The 27,584-nt window shown below is 47.3% G+C and overlaps 1 protein-coding gene across 25 annotated transcripts in view; it reads right to left on the minus strand.

The window, feature by feature from the left end:
• Positions 1 to 27,584, minus strand: part of Ank1 (ankyrin 1) — a 189,694-nt gene that overhangs the window by 91,844 nt on the left and 70,266 nt on the right. Inside the window, exon 1 of one of the 25 annotated variants that reach the window (XM_087217381.1) lies at positions 22,764 to 22,877. The exons of the other annotated variants lie outside the window; for them this stretch is intronic. Coding sequence (XP_087073507.1) covers positions 22,764 to 22,781 — 18 coding nt within the window. The 5' untranslated portion in view covers positions 22,782 to 22,877. Of the gene's footprint in view, positions 1 to 22,763; positions 22,878 to 27,584 lie in introns of those variants that run through there. 25 annotated transcript variants of the gene reach the window in all.

A 27,584-nucleotide genomic window follows, 5' to 3' on the forward strand; every position in this document is an offset into this window, starting at 1 on the left:
CTCTGGAAATGCCCCGCTCTGTATGGAATAGCACCGTTGATCTGGAGGTGGACGGTCCTTGCAGCCCCTCCTCCACCCTACCACACACATTGCTAAGGGCAGTAGCCCCTAGGTGTCTCACCCCATCCCTCTTAAAACTGTCTTCCAGACTGGCTAGAATCCCCATACAGGCAACTCCGGGAATAAATGATGGTTACTGGAACAGCCCTGATTACTGCCTAGCAGCATATCTCAAGGGATTCTGAAGCTCTCCTGCAACATTAATATTTAGAGAGAAAGAAATGCCCTATGCAAATGGAAGTTGAATGGCATGATGATACTTTCAAAAACACGAATACAATTGACTCCTCATGAACTGATAAACAGAATATTTTATATTTGGGTATAACGGACAAATGACAAACTGCATGATTAAAATGCACAATGTGGGAAGGTCTGACATATGCACACCTCCACAAAATATCATCATAATCAAGCTAACAAACTCGTCAGTCACCTCCAAAAGTTTCCTGTGGCCTTTGGGAATATTCCCTTCTCCTGCCACCTGGCCCATATCCTTACCAACACTTAGTATAGTCAGTCTTAATTCAGATATTCTAACAGATTATATAGTAGTGTCTCATTGTGGCTTTAATTTGCATTTCCTTAATTATTAATAACTTCTTTTCAAGTGCTCATTTATCTTCTTGGGCGATAGATGTGTTTGTATCTTTTGCCATTTTTAAATTCGATTGTTTCCATACCAATGAGTTTTGAGAGCTCCTTATATACAGAATATCTGTCTCCTAGGTGCAAGATATTGAACTCTCACTAGTGAAATATGCAAAGCTCAATAATTTAAAATGGCCAGCCCATTTTTGGTACCCAGTTCTTACAACTCGTAAGCCCAGTAGTCTTTATATTATACAATGGTATGGGTTACATACAATCACAATGAAAAAGATGAGATAGTCATAGTGGATCAGAACCCACAGCACTGTGAATGTAATAGGAAAAATGCTTAGGTAGCAAAGGACATTAGTACTCAGGATCACCAAGAATCCTTGACCTTGGCCATAACCTCATTAGCCTCAAGGCCTTGAAGCTTAGAAATGTGAAGAATCAAGCAAAGGCCAAAAGGAGAAGAAAGGATACAACTGCAGACATGTTGCTCAGTGAGACATGAGGTCAAGGAACTGAGATGATGATGCTAAAAAAGAGGGGGCTAAAGGAGGTGGCCCTTAAAATCTTCTCTCCTCCAGCACCCCCAGAGTGGACCCAAGTACACAGTGCCTTCCCCCAGGAGAGGCAGCCTAACACCATGACTAAGTTACAAGCTTCTCATGGGACAAGGCAGATTGATTCTCCAGGTCTTTCCCCCATTCCCTCACCTCACTTTCCCCACCTACATCTGGTGTAACCAGCACAGTGCTGGCTGATGTTTGGGGTGACACACCAACATTTTCACTAGTCCCAAGGAAACTATACATCTTGGAATTACATCAATGCAGAAGGATTTAGACTAAACAGAAAGGACCTTCCAGGCAGGAAGGGTATGTGTCCTAAGAGATCTCATTATTCAGAAAGAGACTTCAGGACACAATGGAAGCCCTGAGGGCTGAGAAAGAGAAACCACTCTTTCTTCTGCATAATGGGTGTCCCTCCTTGCCCCTGCCCTCCTCCATCACACCTTTAAGGCATGAGTAACCATCCTGCTCCTTCCCAGCTCCTGGGTTTTTCAGACACGATGCTGTAATTTTCCATGCAGGTATTTAGTGTGCCAGGGGGTCTGCCAGTGAGAGTTGCTGAAGTCAGAGCAAACCAACAGATTGAATGGATGGGCTAAATAAAAGGCTTGAGGCTCTCAGCAGAGATTCCAGGCCACTGGTTCTACTCCACAGCTTCATGGGCTCTGCAGGTTTTTTTTTTACAAACTTGTTAAATCCTTTCCCAGCTGTGTCTCTGCAGTCCTCAGCACACAGGCAGAATGAAGCACTGGAGGCTTCGGCTGTGGAGCTCCGGCCTCTAACCACATTAAGCCATGTCAGGAGGGGACTGTGTTGGGAGAAGAGTGGAGTGGAGTGAAATCCACTGGGCAGCACCTAAAGGCCCTTGCCTGCATCAGTGTACTGAGGTGGGCTGCCCTGGGACATAGAAACCTGGAATCTCTCAGTTGTTTCTTAGCTTCTCCAGAAACTGGGAGAACATTTTGGTTTTTATTTGTTTGCTCAATGAACCCCAAGTGAGTGGGGACTCAAATGACTCTGCCCCTGGGGTGCTCTGGGGACAGGGACCATGCTGGAAGATTGCCCCGTCTGGATGCAGAGAGGCTCTTCTCCCAAGGACGTCATAGTAGAAACCCAGGGCAGACCTGGAGTTCCAGAGAGGGTGGCCTGGTCCCCCAGGCCCTAAGGCAATGACTGGCCCATTGTCAGCACCTGTTTGTGGAATCAGCCAAACCAGGGGCCAACTTACAACAGAAATGATTTGCTTTTCTGAACAGCTTTGTAAAATACTCAATGTTAGCAAGTCTTATTCGGCTAAGCTGGGCACATCTTGATAAGGGAAAACGACTTTTCTGAGGATTGGCTTCCACATCAGGAAGATGAAAACAACTTTCCCTACCTCTCCAGGTACTGCAAGAACAGAGTGTGAAATTGCTCCTGCCTTTTCTTCTATCTGCTCTGGCCCTCACCCACACAGGGAGTTGCCCCAGTTCCAGAGGCTGTGGGCACCACTGATAAGGGTGGGTCCCAGCAGCTCCACCCTTCCTGAGAAAGGCAAGTGGTTTATCAACACACACCAGCCTGGGAGGTGTGCTGCTACTGCGAAAATGTCATTTCTCAATACACACTATGGCACCTTCCCTTTCTACCCTCTCCCTGATTAATCAGGAAGGACCTTCACAGACTATTTCATCCAATATTACCTTGAGGGGCTGGGGGTATGATCAGTGAGAGAGTGTGTGCTTAGTGTGTGGGAGGCCCTAGGTTCCATCCCCAGCCCAAAAATAAAGAAATGAGTATTACATTGAATGGAATAAGAAATACAGTGAGACTCCCTTAAAACTTTGTCTCTCCTTTTTAACATTGATAGGTGATAGAAGACAGAGTCTGGGTTGTTTTCCTATTTTACTTCGCACGGTGAACTCCTGTGACCACTTAGATAACTCTGGGCGCCTGGCTGCCCTGGATGGAGAAATGGCAAGTGTAGGGTCTATTTAGGGAGGTGACCAGGCCAGGTGTCAGGCCCACAGCGCTGGCACATATCTCCACTGTGTTCCTTTTAAGAGGGTTGGCAGCCACGGAGTCTATTTTTAAGCCCACGAGAAGGTGGTTCGTGGATCCCGGAGAGGGCCAACATGGAACAGGAGATTACTGCTGGAGGGGGAGGGAGCACAGCTGAATCTCAGATTTTCTCTTCAGGTACACATGGGGTTCCCCTCCCCATATGCCTAGAATCAGACATTGACTTTCCTTCCAAAGGAAGGAATCACTTCCAAAAGAATCACTTGAGTTACAGTCCTTTGCTTTGGCACGGCCTCAGTGGAATTTGACTCCTAATCAGCCCCTGAGTTGGCAGAGTTTTCCATACTGGGTCTATTTTTCAGTATTTGTTGTTGTTGTTTTATTTTGTGCTTTGATACCACTGGTCCCTCTGTGAAAATCACTGTTTTTTTAAATCAATCGAATCACATGTTCTAGAAGAACTCCTGCCTCCTCCAGCTGTGTAGAGCCCCCAGCCAGGAGTCCACCAGCAGGAGCTTGCAAGCCAGTCTGAGCCCTCCAGTGGTCACTGTGCCCATTCCCCTGGGAGTCCCGTCCCGCACTGGACAGCAGGGTGGGGAGTTGCCCCAAGTAGAAAGTCTGCAAGAGACAGGATTATTCTCCCAACAATGAGAAGCAAACAGGGATCCAAACATCACTGTGTCTCATCAAATAGCCAGATGAAGGGAGCAGAATGTTTTATGCACAATAACAAATCTCAGCTCCAGTATTGGTTTTCGCTGGGGGTAAGAGATAGAACTGGAAATGCTAAAGAATGAAATGCCTAGAGAACAAGCAGATGCTTCTGCAGAGAAGTCCTGGGGCCACCAGGGGGAATGAGGACACAATGTGGTCTCAGCTCTTCCTGGCGTGGGCTCAGCACTGAGGCAGCACTCCGCCCAGGGTTCTGGAGAGGAGCTGAATCAAACTGAGTTCCCCAACTCAACCAAATGGAACTCTTGCCAGACTTGGTCAAAACAACAGATGTGTCTTAGCACGATGCTGGCCACACACCAGAGAATTGATAAATGTTAGCTCAATTGGATCTCCATGAATCTAAGCCCTCCTGATTTCAGAATGAGCCAGGCTTGTTGACTCAACTGTTCATTTCCCCACATGATGTGGAATGGCCTTGGAACCACTGGCCTTTCCTGGGTAGGGGAGTCAGAGCTCCTTCCCAACCCAGACCCCTGGGAACAGGGCAGAGAGAGGAACCAACACCCACATCTGAACCTCCCTGCTTTTCCCTCAGCCAACACCCAGGAGCCACTCTACTTCTATGCTGTCCTGGCAATGAACACCAGAGTGCTTCTGTTGTTCCTGTCTCACTACTGGGGTGGGGAACACTGGGAAAGCACACAAACAGAATCTTAAGAGCCTCAACCAGCATCGAGTGCACTGGCTCATGCCATCCAGCAATGCTTCATTCCCTCCTGGTGTGACGAACTGGCTGCATTTAGAATTGACACTTCAGAACATATTGCTGATGGGGGAACCCAGAAAACATGTATGAGCAGCACTGCCAAAACGATTCCTTTTACTACACTACCTCTGGTATTGCCAAACATTCCAGAAGCCTTCCTCTCCAGCCTGCTGGTGTGGGAAGAGCAGTAAGTATACACTGCAGGAAGCACAAAACCAAAGCCATTCAGGCAACGCTAATATGGACACCTTTTAAAGAAATTGCTACACGGGCTTGAATGCTGGCTGTGAACCTGGTGGCTCTGGGGTTTCTGAAGGATGCCAAGGGTCTGGTCAGATACCTTTGCATGGTGCACTCACCTGGGGCAAGGCAAGGTCCTTCCCTCCCCTAGAGATGCAATGCTGTCTTGCATGACTCACTATCCCACCAAGCAGGCAGGGCCCATCCGTGGCCGCTCAGTACCACCTCTATGTGACCAGTTCTTCCTGAGGAAGAGAGTCTGGACAGTGGCCAGCCATAGTGAGATCTGCCTGAGATTACAGGGTGTTGTTTCCCAGAGCTCATCCAGCCTCTGCAGCAAGGCAGTCTCAGCTTGGAGGAGGCAGCCATGGGTTGTCCAGTAAGAAGCAGGCCTGGGAGTATCATGGTTTGGGATGCTTCCACATCGTGCAGCTCTGATAATTTACCATGGTGACAATGAAGTCTAGATGAAAGAGCAGAAAGGGGAAAAGGCTCTGGAAATGACAATAGCTGGAATTTGCCAGCCAGACATTGTTCTAAGAGCCGTAAGTATCTTAACACATTTAATCCTCACTACCACCGAGATGGCTACTATTATGATCCCCACTTTACAAAAGAAGCAGCTGAGACATGAGAACATTAAGTAATTTGCCCAGAGTGGCATGGGGAAGTGTATGAAGCACAGCAGATGGAGTTGCTCTGAGTTTTGCTCTTGCAGAAGGTTAGGTGGGAAAGGCAGATTTCAGGATGTTCCAGTAAGAATTGCTCAAACGTGGACATTTGGGTGCAACCAGGGTATCTTTATTCACATGACCATTCTTTCTATTGAGAAATGACCCAGCCACTGATCACAGACATGTTCAGTGAAGAAATGTCAGGCCACTGTTCCCATGAAGCTGGACCCTCAGGGTTTGATGACAGGTGTGACCAGAGTCTGTACTTTGCTACAGCAAATAGAGAAATAGAGGATCTCGGAACAACAAAGTTGTTTTTTAACTCTGTCTACTCTGAGTCTTTCACAATTATAACAGTAATGTCAGTCCATTATTTCAGCCACACATCTTCAGAACCTGGCAAAAAAGCTCCAGGAAGCAGGTCCTAGCAGATTCTGGCCCTGGGCCCTTGACCCCAAGAAGGGGTGACCAAGTAGAGGAGCCTGAGGGCCCCTCCACAGAGGAGCTCAGCTTTCCCCCTTTACCAGAGCTCAAGGGTCAGGGGCTGGCTGCTGGCCACATGCCGAATACAAAGGCTTCCTCTCTCTCCCCGAGCCAAAACATTGTGTGCATCAACTTAATCCACTCACCAGCCTACCTCCCATCTCCTGGACTTTGCCATTCTCACAGCTTAACAGGGAGATGAGACAGGCTCTAGCCTCCAAGGTCCTCTTGAGTGCTTTCAACAGGGTGCTTAGCAGCTACCCCGGAAACCAGCCTGGCACCGGTCCACTTCCTAGTCCTGTCTTCTCTTTACTACCAAGCCATGGGAGCAGGTGTCACCCATAATATTGCAAACAAGACTCATCATACTATTCTTAATAACTGAGCTGAAACCATAATCTTGCTATTTAATCTTCTTGTGAATTCTGGCTGGCTCCTTTTTCAGCCATCTTTTCATACAGTATTTCTATAACCTCCTTTTACAATTATTTAAATTTTAAGAGGTGAGGAAATTAGCCATACATCATCAGCTACATCCACACTTCATCTTGCTTATCTGCAGAGAACCCTAAGGTACATTATTCTGTGGACATCTCTGACCTGTACAATAAGAAAGCCATTGTCCTTTATAAAAAGTTGGCTTTTAAAAAAAAGTTGGCTGTACATCTTTTTAAAGAAACAAAATATTAGTGCTGTATTGCTATTCCTTCCCTCTCTAAAGTTCTATGACTTTAGAAGACATTATTTCTCTTCCAAAATCAATCTTGAAGGCCACTTCCATAAGCAGCTTTTCAAAACATCCTTTCTCAGGACCCATGACTTTGAACTCCTAAGTAAGGAATGTCACATACTAAAGAAAGAATGGGAGAAATGGGCAGTGAATCAAGTATCACTAATCGATCAAATACAAACTCATTATCACTTCCGGAATGATGAACTTGGTTCTTAGCCTGCAGAGAGGACATTTCCAGGATTTTTGAAATCAGATGCCAATACACCAAATCAACGTTTCCAAGGCACAATCATTCCTAATGTCCTCATTGCTCTTTAAAGTGCTTTTGGGTGAGGGTATCAGAGATCAGTTATCAATATGAGAACTCAAAAGTACTAAACAGATGTGCTTTTCCCCATTCATTTATTTTTTTCACTCACATGAGAACTATGGAGCTGCCATGTACAACCTGAGAACCCAGTGGTAGACATGAGTCAGTATATTCTTGTTCCTACCCTCAGAAAGACCACAAACTGCCAAAGGTGAAAGATGTAGCTATATGGAAAATATGTAGAATAACAAAAAAGTTAAATACTCAGTAAGACAATAAGGTAGCTCAAGAAATGAACCCAACGATGTACAGTTCTGCTAAGTGAGGAGTTCCCACAAGCAAAGATTCCAGAGGGGCTGCAGCACTGGGTGGCCATCTACAGAACAGTGAGATCTGAGTAGAATCTGAAATGACTCATGAGATTGATTTCAAAACCACCAATGCTTATTTAGAGCCCCATGTACTAGGCGCTTGGGTCCAGAAGAGGACCAGAGAACACATGAGTTCTGAACTTGACTGGACAGGCGGACCCAGAAACAACACCTGTAAACTAAGATGTGTGTGTGTCAGGAACAAAATAAATACACCTACTCTAAAGAAGTGTGTGAATATTATGGAAAAGAATAATTAATTCCTAAAACAGCATAGCTTCAAAGCTTTAAATCTCTCCTATCAGGAAGTTAAAAGTAGTTCTCATTCTCACAAAGATTTTATACAAAGAGGAAAATGTGATGACTTTTAGATTCATTCATTCCTTTAAAAAATATGTATATCCCTGCCAGGTGCCAGGGACTAAGCAGACAGGTCCTCTCACAGACCTCTGCTCTAATAAAGCAGGGAGAGGTGGAGGAGTGAGGGGATCTGCATCCACCAGGGAAAATCAAACAGGGACAGGGGACAGGGTGATGCTCTGGTGTCAGAGTGTTAGTTAGACCCAGGGCCCTCTTGGGCTCACGGGCCTGAATCCAGGCAGGGACAGATCACGTGGCACCTGGACCTGCAGGCTGTGTGTGTGTGTGTGTGTGTGTGTGTGTGTGTGTGTGTATGTGTGTGTGGTGAGCCTGGAAGCTCTGGTGCTGTCCCCGCCTCTCCCATCACCAATATAAGGCCCTGCTTGGTCCAGTCTGCCCTCTTCTGTACCTGAAGACTGATGCCCAGGGAGGCACAGGGAAGAACCAAAAGAAAGTAAACATAATACATAATAGGTAACATTTTGAGGGTGCCAGGCACTGTTCTATGCCCTTTACAAGTGGTAACTCAGTTAAGCATCACAACAATTTTACAAGACAGGTGCTCCACTTATCCTGATTTACAAGGAGAACAGAGGGCCACAGAGAGGTTAAGCAATTTGCCCAAGGTCACATAGCCAAAAAGTGGCAAGGGTAGTATTTGAGCTCAGCAATTGGAGCTGAGTCTACTGTTTTAGGCATTCTGCTTTAGTGCCTCAAAGATGTGGATGGAGAGACTATGGAAGAATAGAAAGCTCAGGAATTCTAAAGGACTCTACTGGATGAAAATTCCTGGCATTTGGCTGGCATAGACGGGGACAGCTCTGGAAATGTCCCTGCTCCCTATCGGCAGCCTGGTAGGCCAAACACACAGCAGCACTCTGTCCTGGCCACTTGCTCCAAGTGTTATTTAGCACTGCCAAGGGTCTACCCCATACCAAGGCTGCTTGGGAGATCGGTGTCCAAGCTGAAACTTGCAGACTCCCTCCATGTGGCGAGCTGATCTGCCACAGGAGACCTGGGTTTATCTCCTCTGGATTCTTAATCAAGAACTTTCATTATCTCCTCAGACTCCAACCGAACTCATAGACAGCATTAACCCTGTTCACAGACCTGTAAGAGTTTGTGGAGTTACCAGCACAACCGGCTCCTCTTCCTCTCGTGGGGGAGGGGGTGAGACATCTTCCTAAGCCACCCCACCCTGGGGAGCCAGGAAACCAGACTCTGCTTAGCAGATTCTGGCCGAAGCTTCTCAGGTCACAGGGCAATTGTTTCCTTGAGTCTGAGGCTGAAGTGGTTCCTGTATCATCCAGGTCACCCTGCTAGAAGGGAGTGTGCGAGTGAGTGTGTGTGTGTGTGTGTGTATGTGTGTGTGTTGGGTATGGTCAGGACAACTTCAGACTAGGAGACCATGGGCAGGTTAGAAGGGCTGGGCTCAGAGGCTGGGGCTGAGGTGGGAGGGCGGGGAGGACAGAGAACTGTTAGACTCCCTGAATTTCTGAAGGAAAATGTGTTCCTAGTTTACTACACAGATTATTTACAGGTGGTACAGGTAGATGGGGTGGGGAGAGAAACACCACAAACAAATCAAGGGTGACTTTGGTATTGAACTTGAGATTTCAGCTTCCTGGAAAGCCGGTGAGCTCTATAACCAGAAAGCACAAGAGAAACGGCGTGAACCTGATGGACATGAGGGAGTCTCCCTCCCTGGAAGAATTTGGCCACTCCCTGTCTGACATGGGAACTCCCTCTGGAAGCAGAGAGCAGAGATGGAAACACATTGTGGGAGGTTTTACAGGGGATGGAAGAAGACTCATCTGAGTTAACCTTGCCCTGCCTTTCGCACTTTCCTAGAACGTTGGTGAGCCCTGGACTGTACACAACCCCACCCCTACCCCCGCCAGGACTCCTTCCTAATTGGAAGGGCCACTGTCTCATCAGTTCCAAGGGACACCTCTCAGGCAGAGTGCCACCTGCGTCTGTGGCCCTCACTCAGTAGAGCTGCTAGGCACCACATCCCAGGGACCAAGCCCTCTGCTTCCAGCCCAGCACTGTCCACACATCACCTGGAGTCTGCACTCCTGAGGGTGGGGGCAGAGCTGAGACAAGAAGAAGGAGCACAAGGCCTGGCCCAGGTGCAGCCCTAGCCAGGACAGGCGGGACAGATGTCACTCTGGAGTCCATCTGGAGACCAGGGCTGGGACAGGAGACAAGGGAAGACAGTGAGGAGCAAAGCTGCTACCCTCGAGGCCTCTTAATGTCATCTCTACACAACTCCTATCATCTCTGCCACTAACTGGCAAGCCATGGAATCATTCCACTCCCATTCCCACCTCTACAAAATGAGATCTTTGTTCCCAATGGGGACATCATACTGAGTGCTGCATCCTGCAGGCCTAGCCCAGAAAGTCTGCAAGGCTCTCCCTGTCCCACACTTTCACTCTCATGAGGGACAGGGGACACCTGTTTGGAGCCATCTCGGGTGATCCAAGGTTTTTGGTGCATTAATTTCTGGGCATTTCATTTGAATCAAAATAAATTATACTGCATAAATTAATTTTTGCTCCATCTTACACACTTGGAGATATAGCTTCTCTAATTATCTAAGCAAATCTAAATAAACAAGATGTAATTCTGGATCTCAAATTAGATGAAAGGATTCTATCCTACTTAGCTTATAAAATTGCAGGTATTTCATTGACTTGATCATTAGACACCAGCTGATCAGAAAGTCTCAAGATTTCTAACTACTGTATCTAAATGGCACAGGCATTTCTAAAATATCCACCCTAGAAAAGCTTCTCTCATCCCAAATCCATTTCACCCAATTGAATGATTTTCTCATTTCCACAGAGGGCTGTGAAACCGACCATGAAAACTATCACAGCTCCACAGGCCCAGGAGGAGAAAGAAATTAGACAACGTTCAGGTAAATCAGTCCTCAGTAAGGAAGTGGGATGGGGTGGAAGCCATACGTGGAGTTTCTGTTACTTGAACTCTGATTCCTTTTGGAGTTGTCTGCCTGGTAATCAGGGCAGGAAGGGGTAGCTTGGAAGGTTTTTTGAGCCCCTTCCTGCTCCATACTCCAGGCTTTTCCCCTTTGGAAAAGTCTCATTATTGGAAATTCTTTCTCCTCTAATGGTGGACTCTGCTCTGTGCCCCTCTCCAGTCCTGTCCTGAGCACACTACTGATGAGTCTCTGCTCTTCCAGTGCAGTGTGGCAACAATTATGGGCTTTATGGGCCGGGGATTTAGCTCAGTGATTTTGCTGCCTGCTGCACAAGCACAAGAACTGGAGTTCGATCCCCAGTACCAAAATAAAAAATAAAAAAAGATTGGACTTGTTTGCAACTGTCAATTAGCATGGCTACAGGTTGTTCTTAGAGTGGCAATGTCAGCATAACCAAATTTCTCAATTCTAAGCAAGAGAGACATGGCAGGGGGTATTACAACCCCCAGCTTGAAACTATACTACAAAGCTACTGTGATAAAAACAGCATGGTACTGGCAAAGAAACAGACCTGAGGACCAGTGGAACAGATTAGAAGATGCAGAAACAACTCCAGACACACTCAGCCATCTCATCTTTGATAAAGGAGCCAAACACCTTCTCTGGAGGAAAGATAGCCTCTTTAATAAATGGTGCTGGAGAAATTGGGTTTCAACTTGCCAAAGACTAAAACTAGACCTATATCTCTCACCATCCACTAAACTAAAATCAAAGTGGATTAAAGATCTAAATATTAAAACAGAAACGCTGAACTGGCTGGAACAGAGATTAGGTAGAACTCTTGAAGACATTGGTGTAGGAAAAGATTTTATGAACAAAACCTCAGTTGTCTGTGAACTAGCACAAACAATCAACAAGTGGGATCTCTCTTTTTTTTTTTTTTTTGGTACCAGGGATCGAACTCAGGTCATTGCGCTTGCCCAGCAGGCGACGAAACCACTGAGCAAAAACCCCGGCCCAACAAGTGGGATCTCTTCTTATTAAAAAGCTTCTGAACAGCAAGAGAAACCACCTGCAGTGTGAAGAGACAACCCACAATGTGGGAAAAAATTTTTACCAGCAGTCCCTCAGACAAAGGTCTACTATCTCGAATCTATAAAGAACTTAAAAAACCAGACCTCCCAAATTTAAAGATCCAATCCAAAAGTGGGCATCTGAAATGAACAGATATGTCTCACACAAAGAAGTAGAAATGCCAAATAAACATATGAAAAAATGTTCAACATCACCGGTCATTGGAGAGATGCAAATGAGAACAATGCTGAGATTCCACCTCATTCCAGAAAGAATGGCTGTTATCATGAAATCAACCAATACCAAATGCTGGCAGGGCTGTGGGGAAAGAGGAACCCTGCCCCACTGCTGGTGGGAGTGTAGACTGGTGCAACCACTGTGGAAATCAGTATGGAGATACCTCAAAGAACTAGGACTGGAAATCCCACTTGATCCAGCTATTCCCCTGCTGGGTATCTTCCCCAAAGAATTAAAAGAATCATACCACAGTGATATATGTGCATCCATGTTCATAGCAGCACAGTTTGTAATAGCTAAAACTTGGAAACAGCCCAAATGCCCATCAACTGGAGACTGGATCAAGAAAATGTGTTGTTTTTTTTTTAATAAAATGTACTACTCAGCCATCAAAAACAAGAAATTAGAGACATTTATTGCTAAATGGATGCACATTGAGGCGATACTCTTAAGTGAAATAAATAGGACACACGTGTAAATACCGAATAGTTTCTCTAGTGTGAGAAACTGAAAGTGTAAATAAGGACTAAAAGGTAAAATAGATAGTGTGAAATAGGAAGAAAAGGGGCAAAGGGGAGGGAGAAGTGGGAGGGGTAGGGGAAAGGAAAGAAGGGAATGGAATTAATATGAGAAAAAGAAAAAATGGAAACAGAGTCTTTGTAAATAGGGAAGGATGGAGGGGTTGAAGGGAGGGCAGGGGGAGGGGGAAAAAATAAGAACCAAGAGAGATTATGCAAAGGTGCAAATTTCCAATGATGAATGTCATTATATTGTATACCTAAAATGTACCAATAAAAGGATAAATAAATAAATAAATAAAGATAATATCTTGTAAAAACAAAACAAAACAAAACCAATTTGCTTTGCTTCAGACCCTTGAATCTTTTCTCTCCCTCCATTCCTTCAAAATTTCTTCCAGCCATGGCGCCAGACTTTCTTCTTGCTGGTGATCCTCCTACATACATGATCCAAGCACCAGTCTCTCTATAATAAAAATCTTTGTATTATGGAGCTGTACTGAATCTGTGTTGCCCAAAGTGTATTCCCAGGAACACGAGCCCTGTGTGTTACCCACTTCAACACAAAGGGTGTGCCAAATGAACAAAAGTGAAAAATGCAAATCTTGTCTCTAGAGATTCACAAAATAAAGAACCATTTTAAAGCTCTGAGTGATCTTAGAGAAACCTCATTGACAGTATTTAAACCAATATTTCCCAACAGTAGTTGACTCTAAACATTTTCATTTGCTTCCACATAGCACACTTTGGGGAAGACTGGTCATCTTCACTTTGACTTCCAGCAGGTGAAGACTTGTAGCCCTTTGGGACAGTCCCCTGACCCCCTTCAACCTCTCCCCATAGCCCCAGCCCCGGCCTCCCTACAACCAGTAACATAAGAACAAAGATTTTATGCAATATAGTGACTGTACTTAGTGGATTCCTTCTTAAAGCAAACCAACCTTTTGGGATATAATTAATCAGCTCCCTAGTTTTCCTTCTTGCCTTGTACATGTGCACTTTGGTATACAAGTTCCATATCTTCAGTAAGGCCTGTGATAAAATTCAGCACTACCACCTACCACAAGGGTATCTTTACATGATGGATGCTTGTCATTACATTCACCGACAAGCAGGAAAGTCAGGGAGAGAGCTGGAGACATTTCCAGATACTGTTAGCTTGTAAGTATATCTGGATCTATTCAGTCAAAAAATTTTTGTGCCTCCCACAAAAGGTTTTATATGCAATATTTTTCATATGTACTTGGGAGCGAACTACTTGAAGAAACCTCATGGTGAAGCTTTGGCAAATTAAATAAACATACTGTAATGCAGCCGTTTTTTTCAAGCTTATGCACACATTGAGGTGGCTTTAGCTTTGTTTTTTAGTGTAGAGAGGAGAGCCCTGCACACAGTGGATCTAACAAGGTCTTGTCAAAGGACAGCAGAGTGGGTCCAGGGCCAGACTCTCCACCCCTGGCATCAGCGTCTGGTAAGTGAGCTCCCAGTAGTCAGGTAGGGGTCCCCGCATCTCCTGGAAAGAGCAATGCTGGCCTTTGCCAGCCCCTGTTTTGCTTCCTGTTTCTGCCACTCACATGAAAGTACAGTAAGGCACTGGTTAAGGACCCAGACTAGCTAGGTGTGCTAATACATGCCTGTAATAGAAGCTACTTGGGAGGCTGAGCCAGAAGATCACAAGTTCAAGGCCAGCCTGGGCAACTCAGTGAGGTCCTGTCTCAAAATAGAGTTGGGGATCCAGGCTCTGGGTTTCCCCATTCCTCAGCCATGAAGACTTGAACAGATTAATGGCTGTGTGCCTCAGTGTCCTCCCTGTGGCATGCAATGACTTGTGGGGCCAGTACAGAGATCAAACAACTCCATGCCTGTGCAGGGATCAGAGCAGGGTGCAGGAAGTGTGCTCAAGAGCCTGCTTTCCTCTCAGCTTGCTCATTCACGTCTTTTACCACTGCTTCACCGCAACTGCTAGTAGACTTGGCCTTTACCACTTCTGCTCCAGACCACTCTGTCCTCCTCCTCGCTGACTGCTTCCATGTGCCCCTCTGCTGGCTCATAGGGCCATCACCTGACCCACACCGGGATCCTGCTGCTGCCCTGCTCAGAGCCCCGCACAGCTCTAGGTCTGCTAAGGCCCTGCAGGTCCTGGCCAGGTGCTTGGGGCTCCACTTCCCAGCCAGCTCTCCACATTCACTTCCAATCTGTGCATTGGGTTGGGGCTCTGTCCTCCTGTGTTCTCCCTGCCAGCTCTCAGCCCCCATCCAGCAACATCTGCACCAAATCTGCCCCTTGGCTGCTCTCTTCATGGGATGTCCCTCGATCTCCTCAATGCTCTCTCCCTCTTCTGAATTTCCAAAGCACTTTCCTCTGTGGGAGATCCCCTTTGTCATTTTGGACTGTCACCTGCCTCATCTGCTCTGGAAGGCGCTAAGTACTTGGACAGCCACTACTTCATATCTGCATTCCCTCAGGGCCATGCCCATCTGGGGTGCTGAGTGATTGCTTATCAGCTTGGAAAATGCAGCAAAGCAAGACTGAAGGAGGAGGGAGGGGAGTCAGGACTGAGTCAGAGGGAACCCTGTAAGTGACAGGCCAGGCGAGGGGCCTTACCCAAAGCCCTGCCCATTTCCCCAACCTCCAAAAGAACTGCCTCAAGAGAAGACTCCCTAAGCTGGGGGCCCTGAGCCAGACCCCACTCATTCACAGTTGCAATGTCTCTGAGCAGGGTGCACCTTTACAGATAAACAAACAAAGTCAGATGCCAGCAAGCAAAGCCAAGACCCTGAGCATCACCTTAAGGCTTTCTCTACTTGCTCCAAGTACATCCCATTTGGAGCAGAGGGAGAGCTTGGCATGGTTACCTCAATCCTGAGGCATCACTTTGAAGCTGGCACATCTGGAAATGGTCTGCTAATTCTGCTCAGCCTTCACACCAGGCCACTCTGTGAGAGGCAGGGTCAGATTCTAGGACCTGTCCTCCACATGGAGAGTCAAGTTCATTGAAAATTAATTGGTTTTTCAAAACCCCACTGGAAGACAATCTAGACGGAGACTGAAAATCCAAACCTCCCAACTTTGCTCATTACTCATTGTAGATGTTTTTTAGCCAAAATTGAAAAAGATTTCAGTTCTAATAAAAGTCTCTGTCTATAGAGGCTGCCACAAAAAGAGAGAATAAAGGTAGTGTGGGAGCAAGTTCCACAGAGTAAATTGTGCACTGCAGCCCCCAGACAAATTTCACAGGTTTCACACGTGCACAGGAAGTCCAGCTTGGTGTGTGGTAGCCGTTTTTTAAAAACTCTACATGCATTTATGTAATGTAAGAGGTACCTTAAAGCAGAGATGGATTAACTGCTGGATGAGGGCCGTGGCCTGGATGGACAAGGGCTGGAGAGTGGGAAGCAGACCTGCTGTGGCCACTGAGGGGGAGCAGAGGAACCGGGTGAGGGGCAGCCTGGCCTGGAGGCCAGCTGCCTGGTCTGTGCGTGCTTCCACCTACCAAAAGCTCAAAGAAGACGGACTGGACAGCTCCATGTAGATGGCCCTGAATGGCAATTCACACATGTTTGGCAGTGAGGAGACCTCCCTGACACTGCTTCACCCTGGGAGAAGGAGTTGGGCTGTTCCTCACCTGAGCCCAGGCCGGAAGAGAGACCCTGGCACTTGCTGGCTCTGATACGTAGCTAACCTTAGCCCAGCCTGACAGAGGTACCAGGAGAGAGAAGGAATTGGGAATATGTGACATATGACATTCTGGGAGGTAATCCAGCAAACTAACTCCTGAGCCATGACATACATTGGCGTCAGACATCTTTAAAGCCAGGACAGCTCTCAAGCAGGAGTCAGAACACAGCTTGTCTGATTGAGGCTAAACTGAAGAACCAGGAGGCAGAGAGAAGAAAAGGAAAAGCAACAGTCTAGCAGCAGCTGTGACAGCACATCCCCTAAGATGCTGCCCTGCCTCCACGGCACCCAGCAGAAGGGCCTGTTGTCTCAGTGCTTTCACCCAGGAGCCAGCAAGTGGCTTCAGAACCTGCTCAGCACAGATCCCAGCAGCTGTTGTAAACAGGCCAGTGCTAGTGTCAGGCAGTGACGCTCATTTTCTATGCCGATCTTGTTGAATCGGCAATTTGCCACCAACATGATGCTCTCAGCTCTGGCATGAATCACCATGCCTTACCCAGGCTGGATGGCACATTCTTCAAGACGGTTTCACTTCCTGTTCCTCTGATTGCACACTTACCAGGACCCTGGTTCTGACTGACTTGCCATTTGGATTTTTCTTAATGGGAAGAATTCACTGACTGGAGAACACATATGAGACCACAGAGGAACAGCAGGGGATAAGCCCCACATCTCGTGTCACAATGTCCTGTTGACGTGAACATGGATACCTGGGAGTGGAACTAGTGTCCAATCAATCTCCAGTTCCACAGTCAATGGTTGTGCCTTGAAATCAGCTGGAGGACTGAATCCAGACTACAAATCACACACATTGCAGCAAGTCAATACCTCAGACACCAGTCTGATTTCATTGCCCTCCCTAACTGCAGGAAGACTCGGTTTCCTCATCTTTAACAGGTGCAGTAAGTCCATATGTGGCTGCCACATTAAGTGAGTTGAGCTATTTGATCACACAACCTCATGGCTGAGACAAATAGCTACTCAGGAAAGTTAACTATCTTCCATTCCCCTTGCTCTTGGACCTCATAAATCCTTACCTGGAGACAGGAGATGTTTTTCTAACTGGCTTCCATTCCAGTGTTACCCCCACCCCACTACCCTACTAGAGTGAGCTCTCTGAAATACAAATCAGATCTTGACCCTTTCCTATTGGAAAACCTTTGTTTGCCCCCCAACAGCCATAGAATAAAGTCCAAAGCCTTGGGCTGATATTCAGAAACTAACAACATGGCCCATGCCTATCTCAGCATCCTTGCATCACTCTGCACTCCACCTTCTACCTAGACCATGCACCCCAGACACATAAGGCTCTTCTACTCTCCCCATGTTTCCCTGTGCTTCTTAGTTCTGAGATTCTTCTTGTTCTCCAAGGTCCTTTCAAAGTTCCCTTCCTCTAGCTTCTAGCTTCCCTGGTGAACTCCCTTCTTTTCTGTCCAGCAGAACAATTCATCCTCATTTCATCTCCTGTTATGCTGGTTTCAATCCACTAGTACAGTGTTTACCACTTGCTGAGGGTCAGAGACTCTGTTATTTATTCCCATTTCCTACTCAATAAATTCCATTGACCTGAATAAAAGGTCAAAAACAGGAGGAGCCGGGGATTTAGCTCAGTGGTGTTGCCACCTGCCTCACATGCGCAAGGTCCCGAGTTTGATCCCTGGTACCAAAAAAAAAAGTATGTTAAGGTCTCTTTAAAATTTCCAAAGTTCTTAGAATGCTGAAGGTTATTGATAGAGAGAAGAACCTGTGATTCCAAGAAAAAAAATTATAATAACCAACATTTTCTAAAATGTGAGGCACCAGTCTCCTATATTCCTTCCAACAACCCTAGGTCAATCAGATGAGGAACAGAGGTATAGGGAGAGATTATGCATCAAGCCCAAGGGCAACATCCAGAAAGTTGCAGAGCACACATTCCAGCTGCAAAGCCCACAGCTGGACCATGTACTGTGCTGCTGGGCCACTACATGCAGCTACCAGCCAGCCTTTAGTTCCTGCTTGGCAAGGGCACTTGCCCTGTATAGTCTGGGCCCTGGGATTGCAGATGAACAGAGAGACAGAAACAAAACAATAGTGTCGGTATGCTTAGGATGGGAGGGAAGGAAGCCAGGCATCCTGAACACTGGTCTGGAGGCTGCGAGGAGGTAGGTCAAGCTGGGACAAATTCAGGACCTGGGCCACTGGTTAACTCTCATCTTCTCATATGGAAAGGAAGGATGATAGCACTAACGTCAAGGAACAATTCCAACACCACGTGAAGGTGTTGAGTAGAAAGGAGGCACGTGCTTGTTATATGTGAACTGCATTACTCCATACACAGAGTTTGGAAGGCTCTTGGAGGGTGAGGGGTAAAGCCTAAGGCACTCAGGCCAAGACGCTCAGCCGCCTCCTGGGCAAACCCCATGGCCACCTAGAGGACAGGTCTTCAGAATTTGAGCAAGTCCCCTCACTGGCCTGTATGTCTACTCTAAGTTCAGTTGTGTCCCATCAACTTGCAAGTTCCATGCTGTGACAGATAAAACTGTTAGGAACCCAGGTCTTTGGATGGATGAAGATCTAGGAAGGAACTGGAAGCCCAGTGTCACTGTCCTAAGCAGGAGGCAAGCTTGTCCTTCCCCACTTACCTGGGTCCCAGCCGCTCCTCATACCCTAACTATCCAGATGCTCTGAGCGCCACTCTCTGCCTCACCTGATCACAAATATACAGCTCAAGATCCTACCAGAAAGGTTCAAATGTATGCAATTAACAAAAAACTTTCAGAGACAACTCCTCAAAGAACCTGCAGACCACTCTGCAGTGGTGGAGTTTGGGCTTCGTGGCCAATGATTGGTGAAGGTGTCCAGGATGGAGGAATTCAGATCATGCCCCAGAGATAGAAATGTGGGGGCTCAGAGGGGAGAGATGTGGATGCTACACAGGTGTTAGGAGAGGGGAGGACCTTGCAGCTGGGTCTTCTGAGCATCTGGACTCTAGCGATCACCCTCCTCAATCAATAGTTCCCCACCAGGGAACTGAGGAGAAGGGCTGGGCCAACACCAGGTTCAGTTTAGCTTTCCTGTTTGGCATTAACTTTCTGAAGGAAATTAAAACCATATGCTCTGTCTTCCAAAATACTGCTTTGCATCCCATTTCTGGAGAGGCCAGGGTGGTTTTCTGACCACTGTCATCCCTGGGGAGGGTTCGAGAGGCTTCCCCTGCCTTCCAGAGATGGCTAAGACCTGGCACTATCCCAGAAAGAACAGCATTGCCCAGCTTCACAGGGGAGAAGGGCTGGGGCGAGTTATGTGTGCTTGTTCTGTGTTCAGGCAGTGCAGTGGCCTGCATTCCCACACCCTTCCATCACAAGCAAATAATCTGAGCAGCTGTTGGTCAGGCCCATCAGTGGTGAGACCACTTCCTCCCTTAATGGGTTTTCCTTCTGGTGCTGAAACAGCAAGGCTGGAGATAAATCAGGCTCTGCTCAGCAGCCAGCCTCAGCAGGAGAGCAATGATCATAGGGGTGCAGAGGCAGGGGCCATGGCAGTTCTGCTTCTCCCCCGATTAGCTGGCTGTCACTGCCCTTAGGAGAAGGATGACTAGCCCCAGGCTTGCCCCAGGCAGGTTCCATGGGCTGCAGTCTAGACCTGGGTTGCCCCAGACTGGGACACAGGGCCTGGGGCTGTGGCCACCAACTTCTGCACTCGGCCTGCCTGGAGATTTATTTTCCAGATTAACAGCCCAGCATCTTTCTCACAGCCAATACTCAGGATCTGAGCAAAGGAAAAAGAAGCAAAAACTCTGACTCATCTGCTGGTTTAAATCAATTCACTGTTCCATGTTTTTCAGCTCCACGTTTGAGAGCTCAGTGGATGCTGGGGAAATCAGAGGAAGTGACTCAAAGCTGAGTCGGACCCAGATACCATCCTGCTTCCACCTGGGCTCACAGGAGGGCAGCACAGATGGAAACAAGCACAGAAGTGGGAAGGGAGAGGGCCCAGAGGGAGGTTCTGGGAAGGTGCACTGAAAAGCAAAGGAAGGAGGAATTATCTTAGGAATTTTAAGTAATCCCAAGCGCAGAGTTTCTGAGAAGCACACACTGTGAGAGCTATTGTTTTCTATTGCAAGTTTGTGATCAAACTGGTGAACAACTGTGAGGCATTTTGCAAGTAATTTATTGTTCATCTATTACTGTCACCAATGTTCAATGAGCACCTACTATGTGCCAGGCACCATGCTAAATGCCAAGGATATGACAGTGAGTGACAGCAGCACCAAACACACTCATGTGGAGCTTATAGGGTCCTACAAGATGTCCAAGGATGGGGAGACCAAGGAAGAAGGAGCTGGAATGAGGGCCAGGCCAGGGAGGAGGTGTTACATGAAGGTGACTGGACTCCAAGCTCAGAACATGGTGAAACCCTGAAGATGTAAAGCTGGGGAGTCATGGGTGAGACCACCTGTCTGCACAATCACTGTGGTTGTGGGGTGAAAAGCATACTGAGGATGGGGGGGCCGGGCTGTGCGCAGTGGTGAGCACTTGCCTCGAATGTGAGGCCCTGAGGTGCATACCCAGCACCAAAGAAACAAAACACGAAGAATGGGCAGAAGGGAGAAAGACCAAGAATGAAGAAGACCTTGCTACTTTTAAAACCAGCACACGTCCAAGGTCCCCTGTCCAGCACCCCTGCTCGCACATGCACGTGTATACAGCTTCTCAAGAGCTGGCATCCTGGGGCCCCACCCACACACCCTAGCCCAGGCCCAGGAAAACTGAGCTTGCTAGCAGGTGGAGTGCAGACTGAGGTGGTGCACACCAGTGGTGACTTCAGAGTGGTTCTGTCTCTTTTTCAGTTTAACCCATGATAGAGCACCTACGACCCAGCATCTGTTCTCATCCTATGGGCAAGTGTAAAGGCAAAGGAGATTGTCACCACTCAGGAGATGGTCACAGGAACACTTGTAGAACTGTGTCCACCACAAGCCCTGTGTACCATGGAGAAAAAGGCGAGAACAGTTGCACTAGAATCCCATGGCCACATCGAGTGCCCTCTCTATCAGGTGGCTCAGTTTGGTGACCCATTCATAGGAGCCTTGTTTCAAAGGCATGGAATGTGACAGGTATATGTAGAAGTCAAATCATACATACCAAAGCTGCCTGAAGCCTCTTGTCTCATTCAAGGTAAAAGAAAACCCCTTCCCATAATGTAGCAAGCCCTATATTTTCTACATCTGTGGCTCTACCTCCATTTCTCCCTCCTGTTTCTGGCCCTTTGCACATGCTATGTCCTCTGCCTCTTCCTCCTGGGTTGTGCCCAGCTCTCTCCCTTGATTCCTGCAAGGTGCAGGGCTTCCATGTGACCCAGAGATGCCCACGTGCCCCTGCCCACATCCTATGGTCTGTGGTGAGCAGCCCCAGGCCTCCAGGACACTGGCATCCTAAGGCCTCTTGCAGTGCAGCCAAAGGAGACCCAGGTGAAACTGACCAGGAGCACTACTCCCATGGGACTGAAATGAGCTCCCAGCTCCCTCACAGAGCCTATCCTCCTTAGGAAAAGAAACCAGTCAGAAAAGGAAAACTGGAGAAGCTTGACCACCAGAAAGAAATTCTTCTTCATATTGCTTCCCTGTACCCAGCGACTTTAGATAAATAAGAATAGAGATGCTGCCCCTGGCCTCTGAACCAGAGTTCCTTTCACTTACAGTCCTCAGAGCAGGTGGTCTAAGTTTTTGGGCTCTGAGCTCTGGGCTCTGAGTTTTTGGGCTCTGAGTCCCCAAAACACCAAGAACTTTGCCCTGGAACAGGACTCAGAAACAGCACCTGGCGGAGCTGCGGGCAGCGATATGTCCTATCTTCAGGGAGGCCGAAACACCCAGGAGCCCCATAAGGCTCTATTATCGCTGTGAACACACTCCCCACACAGTCCCTATCTCCCAGAGCCATGGCACCTTTTCTCCTTCTCAGCCTTCTCACCCTCTAGTTAGCAACATAAATCCAGCGTTTAGCATTTCAAAAGCAGAGATGGTGTGGCCACAAGGTGACTGGTTTCTGTGGGTCTTAGAGAAACCAAAAGCCCCTTCCACAAGAGGGTTACAGGGTCCCAGCAGAGAAGACAGCCTCACAGGGCCTTTTGTTGCCTGGACTGTGGCGCTGAAAACACTGCTTAGAAGAGTCAAGGAGAGAGCATCATGAGAGATGGATGACAGTTGGCTCTCATCCTGCCGGCCCCAATGCAGACAGAACAGAGTTCACAGTCCTGGGTAGTGGAATGCTATTCAAGTCTCTGGCTATGACGAAAACATATATGACCTGGATTAACGAGTCAGGCAAAGGACACCTGCCAGCTACCTTCAGAGCCAGCATCAGGGCTGCTGTGACTGCAAACACAGAGCCCCAGCAGGGTCTTCCCAGTGGACACCTGGGGTCCCCAGTCTACACCCTGCCACCTTGCCTGTCCCCAGCACCCACCCCATGAGCAGCCCCTCTACTCACTTTCCAGAAGCCCATCATGCTGCACTAGCTGGCTCCTGCCAGGTCCGTGGCCTCTCGAGGAGCAGCCACAGCTGCAGGGTGCACCACAGCCTCTGCCACCCTCCCACTGTCCTTATCATGGGAGGGTGGCGCCCACCTGGGGCTCAAAGATTACAGCCTTGGGTGGGGGTGGCACTCTGGGACTCTGGGCTCTGGGTGCTGCTTTCCCAGTGCTTCCACTGGGTCCCACTGCCTCCTTGCCCACTTGTAGGCAATCTAGGCACAGTCTTTAAAACACAGGGGCCCCAAAGAGCCAGGTGCCTGGGAAGCAGAGTCCCCAGCAGAGGTGAGGAGGGGAGGGCTCTTCCGCTTGGTGGGCAGGATCTTCCTGCAATACCCATCGAGGGCAACAATAGGATCAGTGGCATCTGCTCAGGGTGGAGACACTGTGCCCTGAAACAGCAGTTGGCGAATGGCAGAGGGACCAGGAGACCGCAAAGGAACGGAATCATGAGGCCAGTTTCCCTGGAGCCCGGGTAACCGTGGGAAGGGCCACTGTGTGTGTTGAATGGCTAACAGGTCCTTTCTAGAAGGCAGCTGCTGGTTAGGGCCCTTCCTAAGAAGGGACTCTCCACCCTCTACAGTGCCCTGGGCCTCCCTGCTGCCAGGCTGAGCCAGGCCAGGTCCCTGAGAAGCAGCCATCTGGCTTCAAGGCTCTGCCACAGAACCGAAGCAGCCCTGTTGTGAGGGCACAACTGCCGAGGAAATGCCCTGGGAGCCCAGGTACGCTCTGTGTCCACGGCAGATGAGAACCCCCTGCCCCGAGGGCCCAGCGCCTCTGGGCAGATCAGCACCTGCATGGCCAGGTTAGGAAAGACCGTGGCCACCACAGTCACCAAGTGCTCGTCCTTCAGCAGGTGACCCTTGAAACAAGCAACCAAATCATGGCTTCTTTCTTTTGAAAGGGGCCAGAAAGCTAAAAACACAAAGCAGGTCCTGTTAGACAGCATTTAACACTGTTCACAGCACACTTCTCCATAAGCATGGGCCTGGCCGCTTCCTGCTAGCACTGCGCTGGCCTGTGCTCACTCAGGCGTGGGGTTATAGACTGGGCCCCTAGTGAGCATTCAGCCCAAATTCCTGGAAGTAAGCCATGGCTGTCACTGGTGAGAGCACTGAAATAAGAAGCCCAGTTGCCATCCAGGGAAGAGGAGGAACATGTTCTTCTCTCAGGAGTCCCAGAGGCCTGAAACAGCACATGCACAGGTGTCACTGAGATGTAGAGAAACTGCCATCCCAAGTCTCCGACTAGGTGCTTTTTGGCAGCACAGTCTCTTGAAGGTCCCTGAGGCCTGGGACCCTGGCAACTCAGAGTTTAACTGCAGAGCCCCACACCCCACCCCACTGGCAACTCCAGACACTTCTCCACAGACCTCTCTATGGGGAAAGGCCAGCCACCCTCGGGGTGGGTGCCCAACCAGCTGCACACACATAGCTTGGCTTCCCCAAGCAGACTCCCTGCATGCTGAGACCCCGACTTCACCCCTGGATGCAGCGCCTTGTGACAGCCTGTGCGCTGCCATACCACTTATCACTCCCCTTACCAGCAGACTGTCCCCAAGGACTTTCATCAGTTCTCTGCTGTCTCTGAAAAGGGTCACAGAATCTGTCCCCACCCTCGGAGCCCAAGGCCAAGCTACTTCATCGGTTCTGGCTTGTGAGAGTCCCTTGAAATTTTAGCACTCTTCCCATAGCTTCTGCATGTAATCTAACTGTGGATAAATGAACTATCACCAATGATTCTGCTATTTCCATTTTTGATGTGACACGATATTCCTGAGATTCAGTTTGTAGCTTATTCATTTTCACTACTGTATCGTATTCCATTATAGGCAGGCGCCACACACTGCTTGTTAACTTTACTGCTATTGGAATGTGAGTGGTTCCACTTTCTGCTATTCAAGCACTATTGCTATGAACAAGCTTCCTGGAGCCTGTGTGCAAGATCTGCCCAGACTGAATGCTAGCAAGAGTACAATTACAGAATTGTATGTATGCCCATCATCTAAGAAAGCTTAGATGATGCCGAGTTGTTTTTGAAACTGGTTTTTTGAATTTACACTCCCCATAGCAGGCATGCAGCTGCTCCCCAAGCTCATCAACACTGGATATTGTCAGACTTCTAAATTACTGTTGATCTAGGGGGTGGAAAATGATATGACATTGTGGTTTTAATTTGCATTTCCCTGATTACTAATGAGGTTAGGCATATTTTCACATGTTTATTAGCCATTTATTTTTCCTTTTCTGTGAAATTACTGTTCAAGCCTTTTGCCTATTTTTCTGTTATACTGTTTGTCCTTTTCATATTGAGGTGTAGGACTTTTTTACCTAGCCTGAATACTAATCATTTGTTAGTTATGTGCATTGAAAATATCTTCTCCCAGTATGTGACTTATCTTTTTGCCTTTTTAGGTGGTGTCTTTTGATGTGCAAAAATTGTCAGTTTTAATGTAGTCAAATGTATTAATGATTTCTTTTATAGTTAGCACTTATTCTGTCTTGTTTAAGAAATCTCTGCCTACCCTGAGTTCATAAAAGTATTTTCCTATAAGGGCACTGATCAACTTTCTATCACTGTGACAAAATATCTGAGATTATCAATTTAAAGCTGGAAAGGGTTATTTTGGTTCATTGTTGCAGAGGTTTCAGTCCATGGTCTCTTGGTTCTATTCTTTTTGGCTTAGGGAGCACAGCACATCATGCTGGGAGCATGTGGCAAAGGACTACTGCTTACCTAATGGCATCCAGGAAGCAAAGAGAAGACAGGATGGGACTGGGTCCCAGTGTCCCCTCCCAGGACACACCCCAGTGATCTGACTTCCTTTTTCTAGGCCCTGCCTCTTAAAGGTCTCTGACAACAGCAAGGGCTACAGACTGAGCCTTCAATCTATGTTCTTCTGGTAGACAGTGGAAGGTCCAAACTGTAAGTGTTGTATAGTTTGGCCTTTCATCTTTAGGTCTGTAACTTCACCTGTCTCACTTCTGTGTGTAGTGTGGAAAGAGTTCTAATTTTTTCCATATAAAGCAATTATCCTAGCACCATTTACTATACAGCCCATCCTCTCTTCACACTGCATCACAGTGGCATCTTTGTTAGACATTGAGTCCCCACAGCACAGGTCTGCTGGGCAGGGGACCCCATCCTACAGCTCATGGGCCCAGGTGTGATAATATCAGACCATCTGCACTGCTACTGCTTTTATATGGAGCTGCTACTACATACAGTGATACCTCGGCTGTCAAACTCAATTCCTTCAAAATTCATGTTTCAACATCGCAAAGTTTGAGAACTGAACGTATTTTTCCCACAAGAAATAATGGAAAACCAAATAATTGCTTCTGAGGCTCAAAAATTGCACTTATAAATTGATTTTAAAAATTTCACAATGATTTCTTTGAGTTTATCATGGTTCTCACAGTTTTCCTGTTAGCTTTCCTGCTGGTATCACTAACTTTCTTTAGAGCAACCAAAATGATACTTTCAGTAAATAAAGCACAAAAGAAAATCACCATGACAAATGTTTTAAGGCACTAACACAAGAACTATGTGTGGTCTGGGCAAGAGCCACATTTACACCAAAGTGTCACCCCTGTGTGTCTGTAGTGCAATGCAACGCAGGACTCACTCACGGCCCAGTCAGGGTTATTTTCAAGTCAGATTTTTGGCTGACTATGGAGCAAAGTTACAAACACCGAGCAGATTTTTTCAAACTTTGCTGTTCAAGTAGTAGAAAGTTCAAGCTTGGAACAATTCCACAACCTACGTATCACTGTATTATCTTCCTTTCTTTATAATGCTATAATAATCTCATAAAAGAGTTGGCTGAGTTTCTTTCTCTTTTTGTTCTTTGTAATGATTCTCCTATGAGTGGGATTAATCATTTTCTGCAAAATAATGTGGTCTCGAGGTTTATTTATTTATTTTTGCTTTTTGGGACAGGGTCTCACTTTATAGTTCAGGCTGGCCTGGAACTCACTACATTAGCCAAGGCTGGTCCCAAACTCACAATGATTCTCCAGCTTCGGTGTACTGAGTGCTGGGATCATAGGCGTGCGCCACCATGCCTGGCAGCAGGTCCTTTTTAATGGAAGAGTAACTCCATGGAAGTGAGACTGTTGATTTGACTTATTTAATGTTATGTGTTTATTCAGGTGACAAGTTTGTTAAGAGATCAGTATTTTTAAACTGTATTTCACGCTGTTGAGGTACATGAGGAAAAGCTGGCCCTACTCAGATACGAAGTTAGAAAAGGGAGTTGCATCTTAACAGCCTTCTCAGTGAATTGTGAAATTCTTGGTGGACACAACATCAGTCCTCAACAAGTGGTCATTTTTTACAGGTTGGTTGCAGTATGGATGTGCATAGAACACCAATGAGTAGTTTATACTTGAGAGGGTAAGTGTGAAAAAGGCAGTCCCATCTCAATCTCAGGAAGAAGTTCTGCCCTCAGGCCCATGAAGGGGTCTGGCAGGCACACTCTAGACCCTCACCAACGATCTCACCCTGTGCTGGGACAGCCAAGCCCTGGGACCAGCAATGATGGCAAGCACCTTGATGTCCTCAATCTGAAAATTAAACCGTAGCCCCAGGACACAATAGCATTTTTCTGGGACTTTTGTCATGAGAGAAGACTCTCATGTAGCCCTTGTTTTTTCTATAACTGGATGAAAAGGGGGGGGAGGATAAAGAAAAACAAAGAAAAAACATAATATTGAGGCAGCACAATGTTCTAGAACAGAAGATTGTGATGATTCCACTCTTGATTGTTTGGTGTGATA

This window comes from Heterocephalus glaber, unplaced genomic scaffold (genome assembly GCF_053883595.1).
Source record: "Heterocephalus glaber isolate CG9 unplaced genomic scaffold, H.glaber_assembly_v1.0 deba00001461, whole genome shotgun sequence".
Classification (NCBI taxonomy): domain Eukaryota; kingdom Metazoa; phylum Chordata; class Mammalia; order Rodentia; family Bathyergidae; genus Heterocephalus; species Heterocephalus glaber.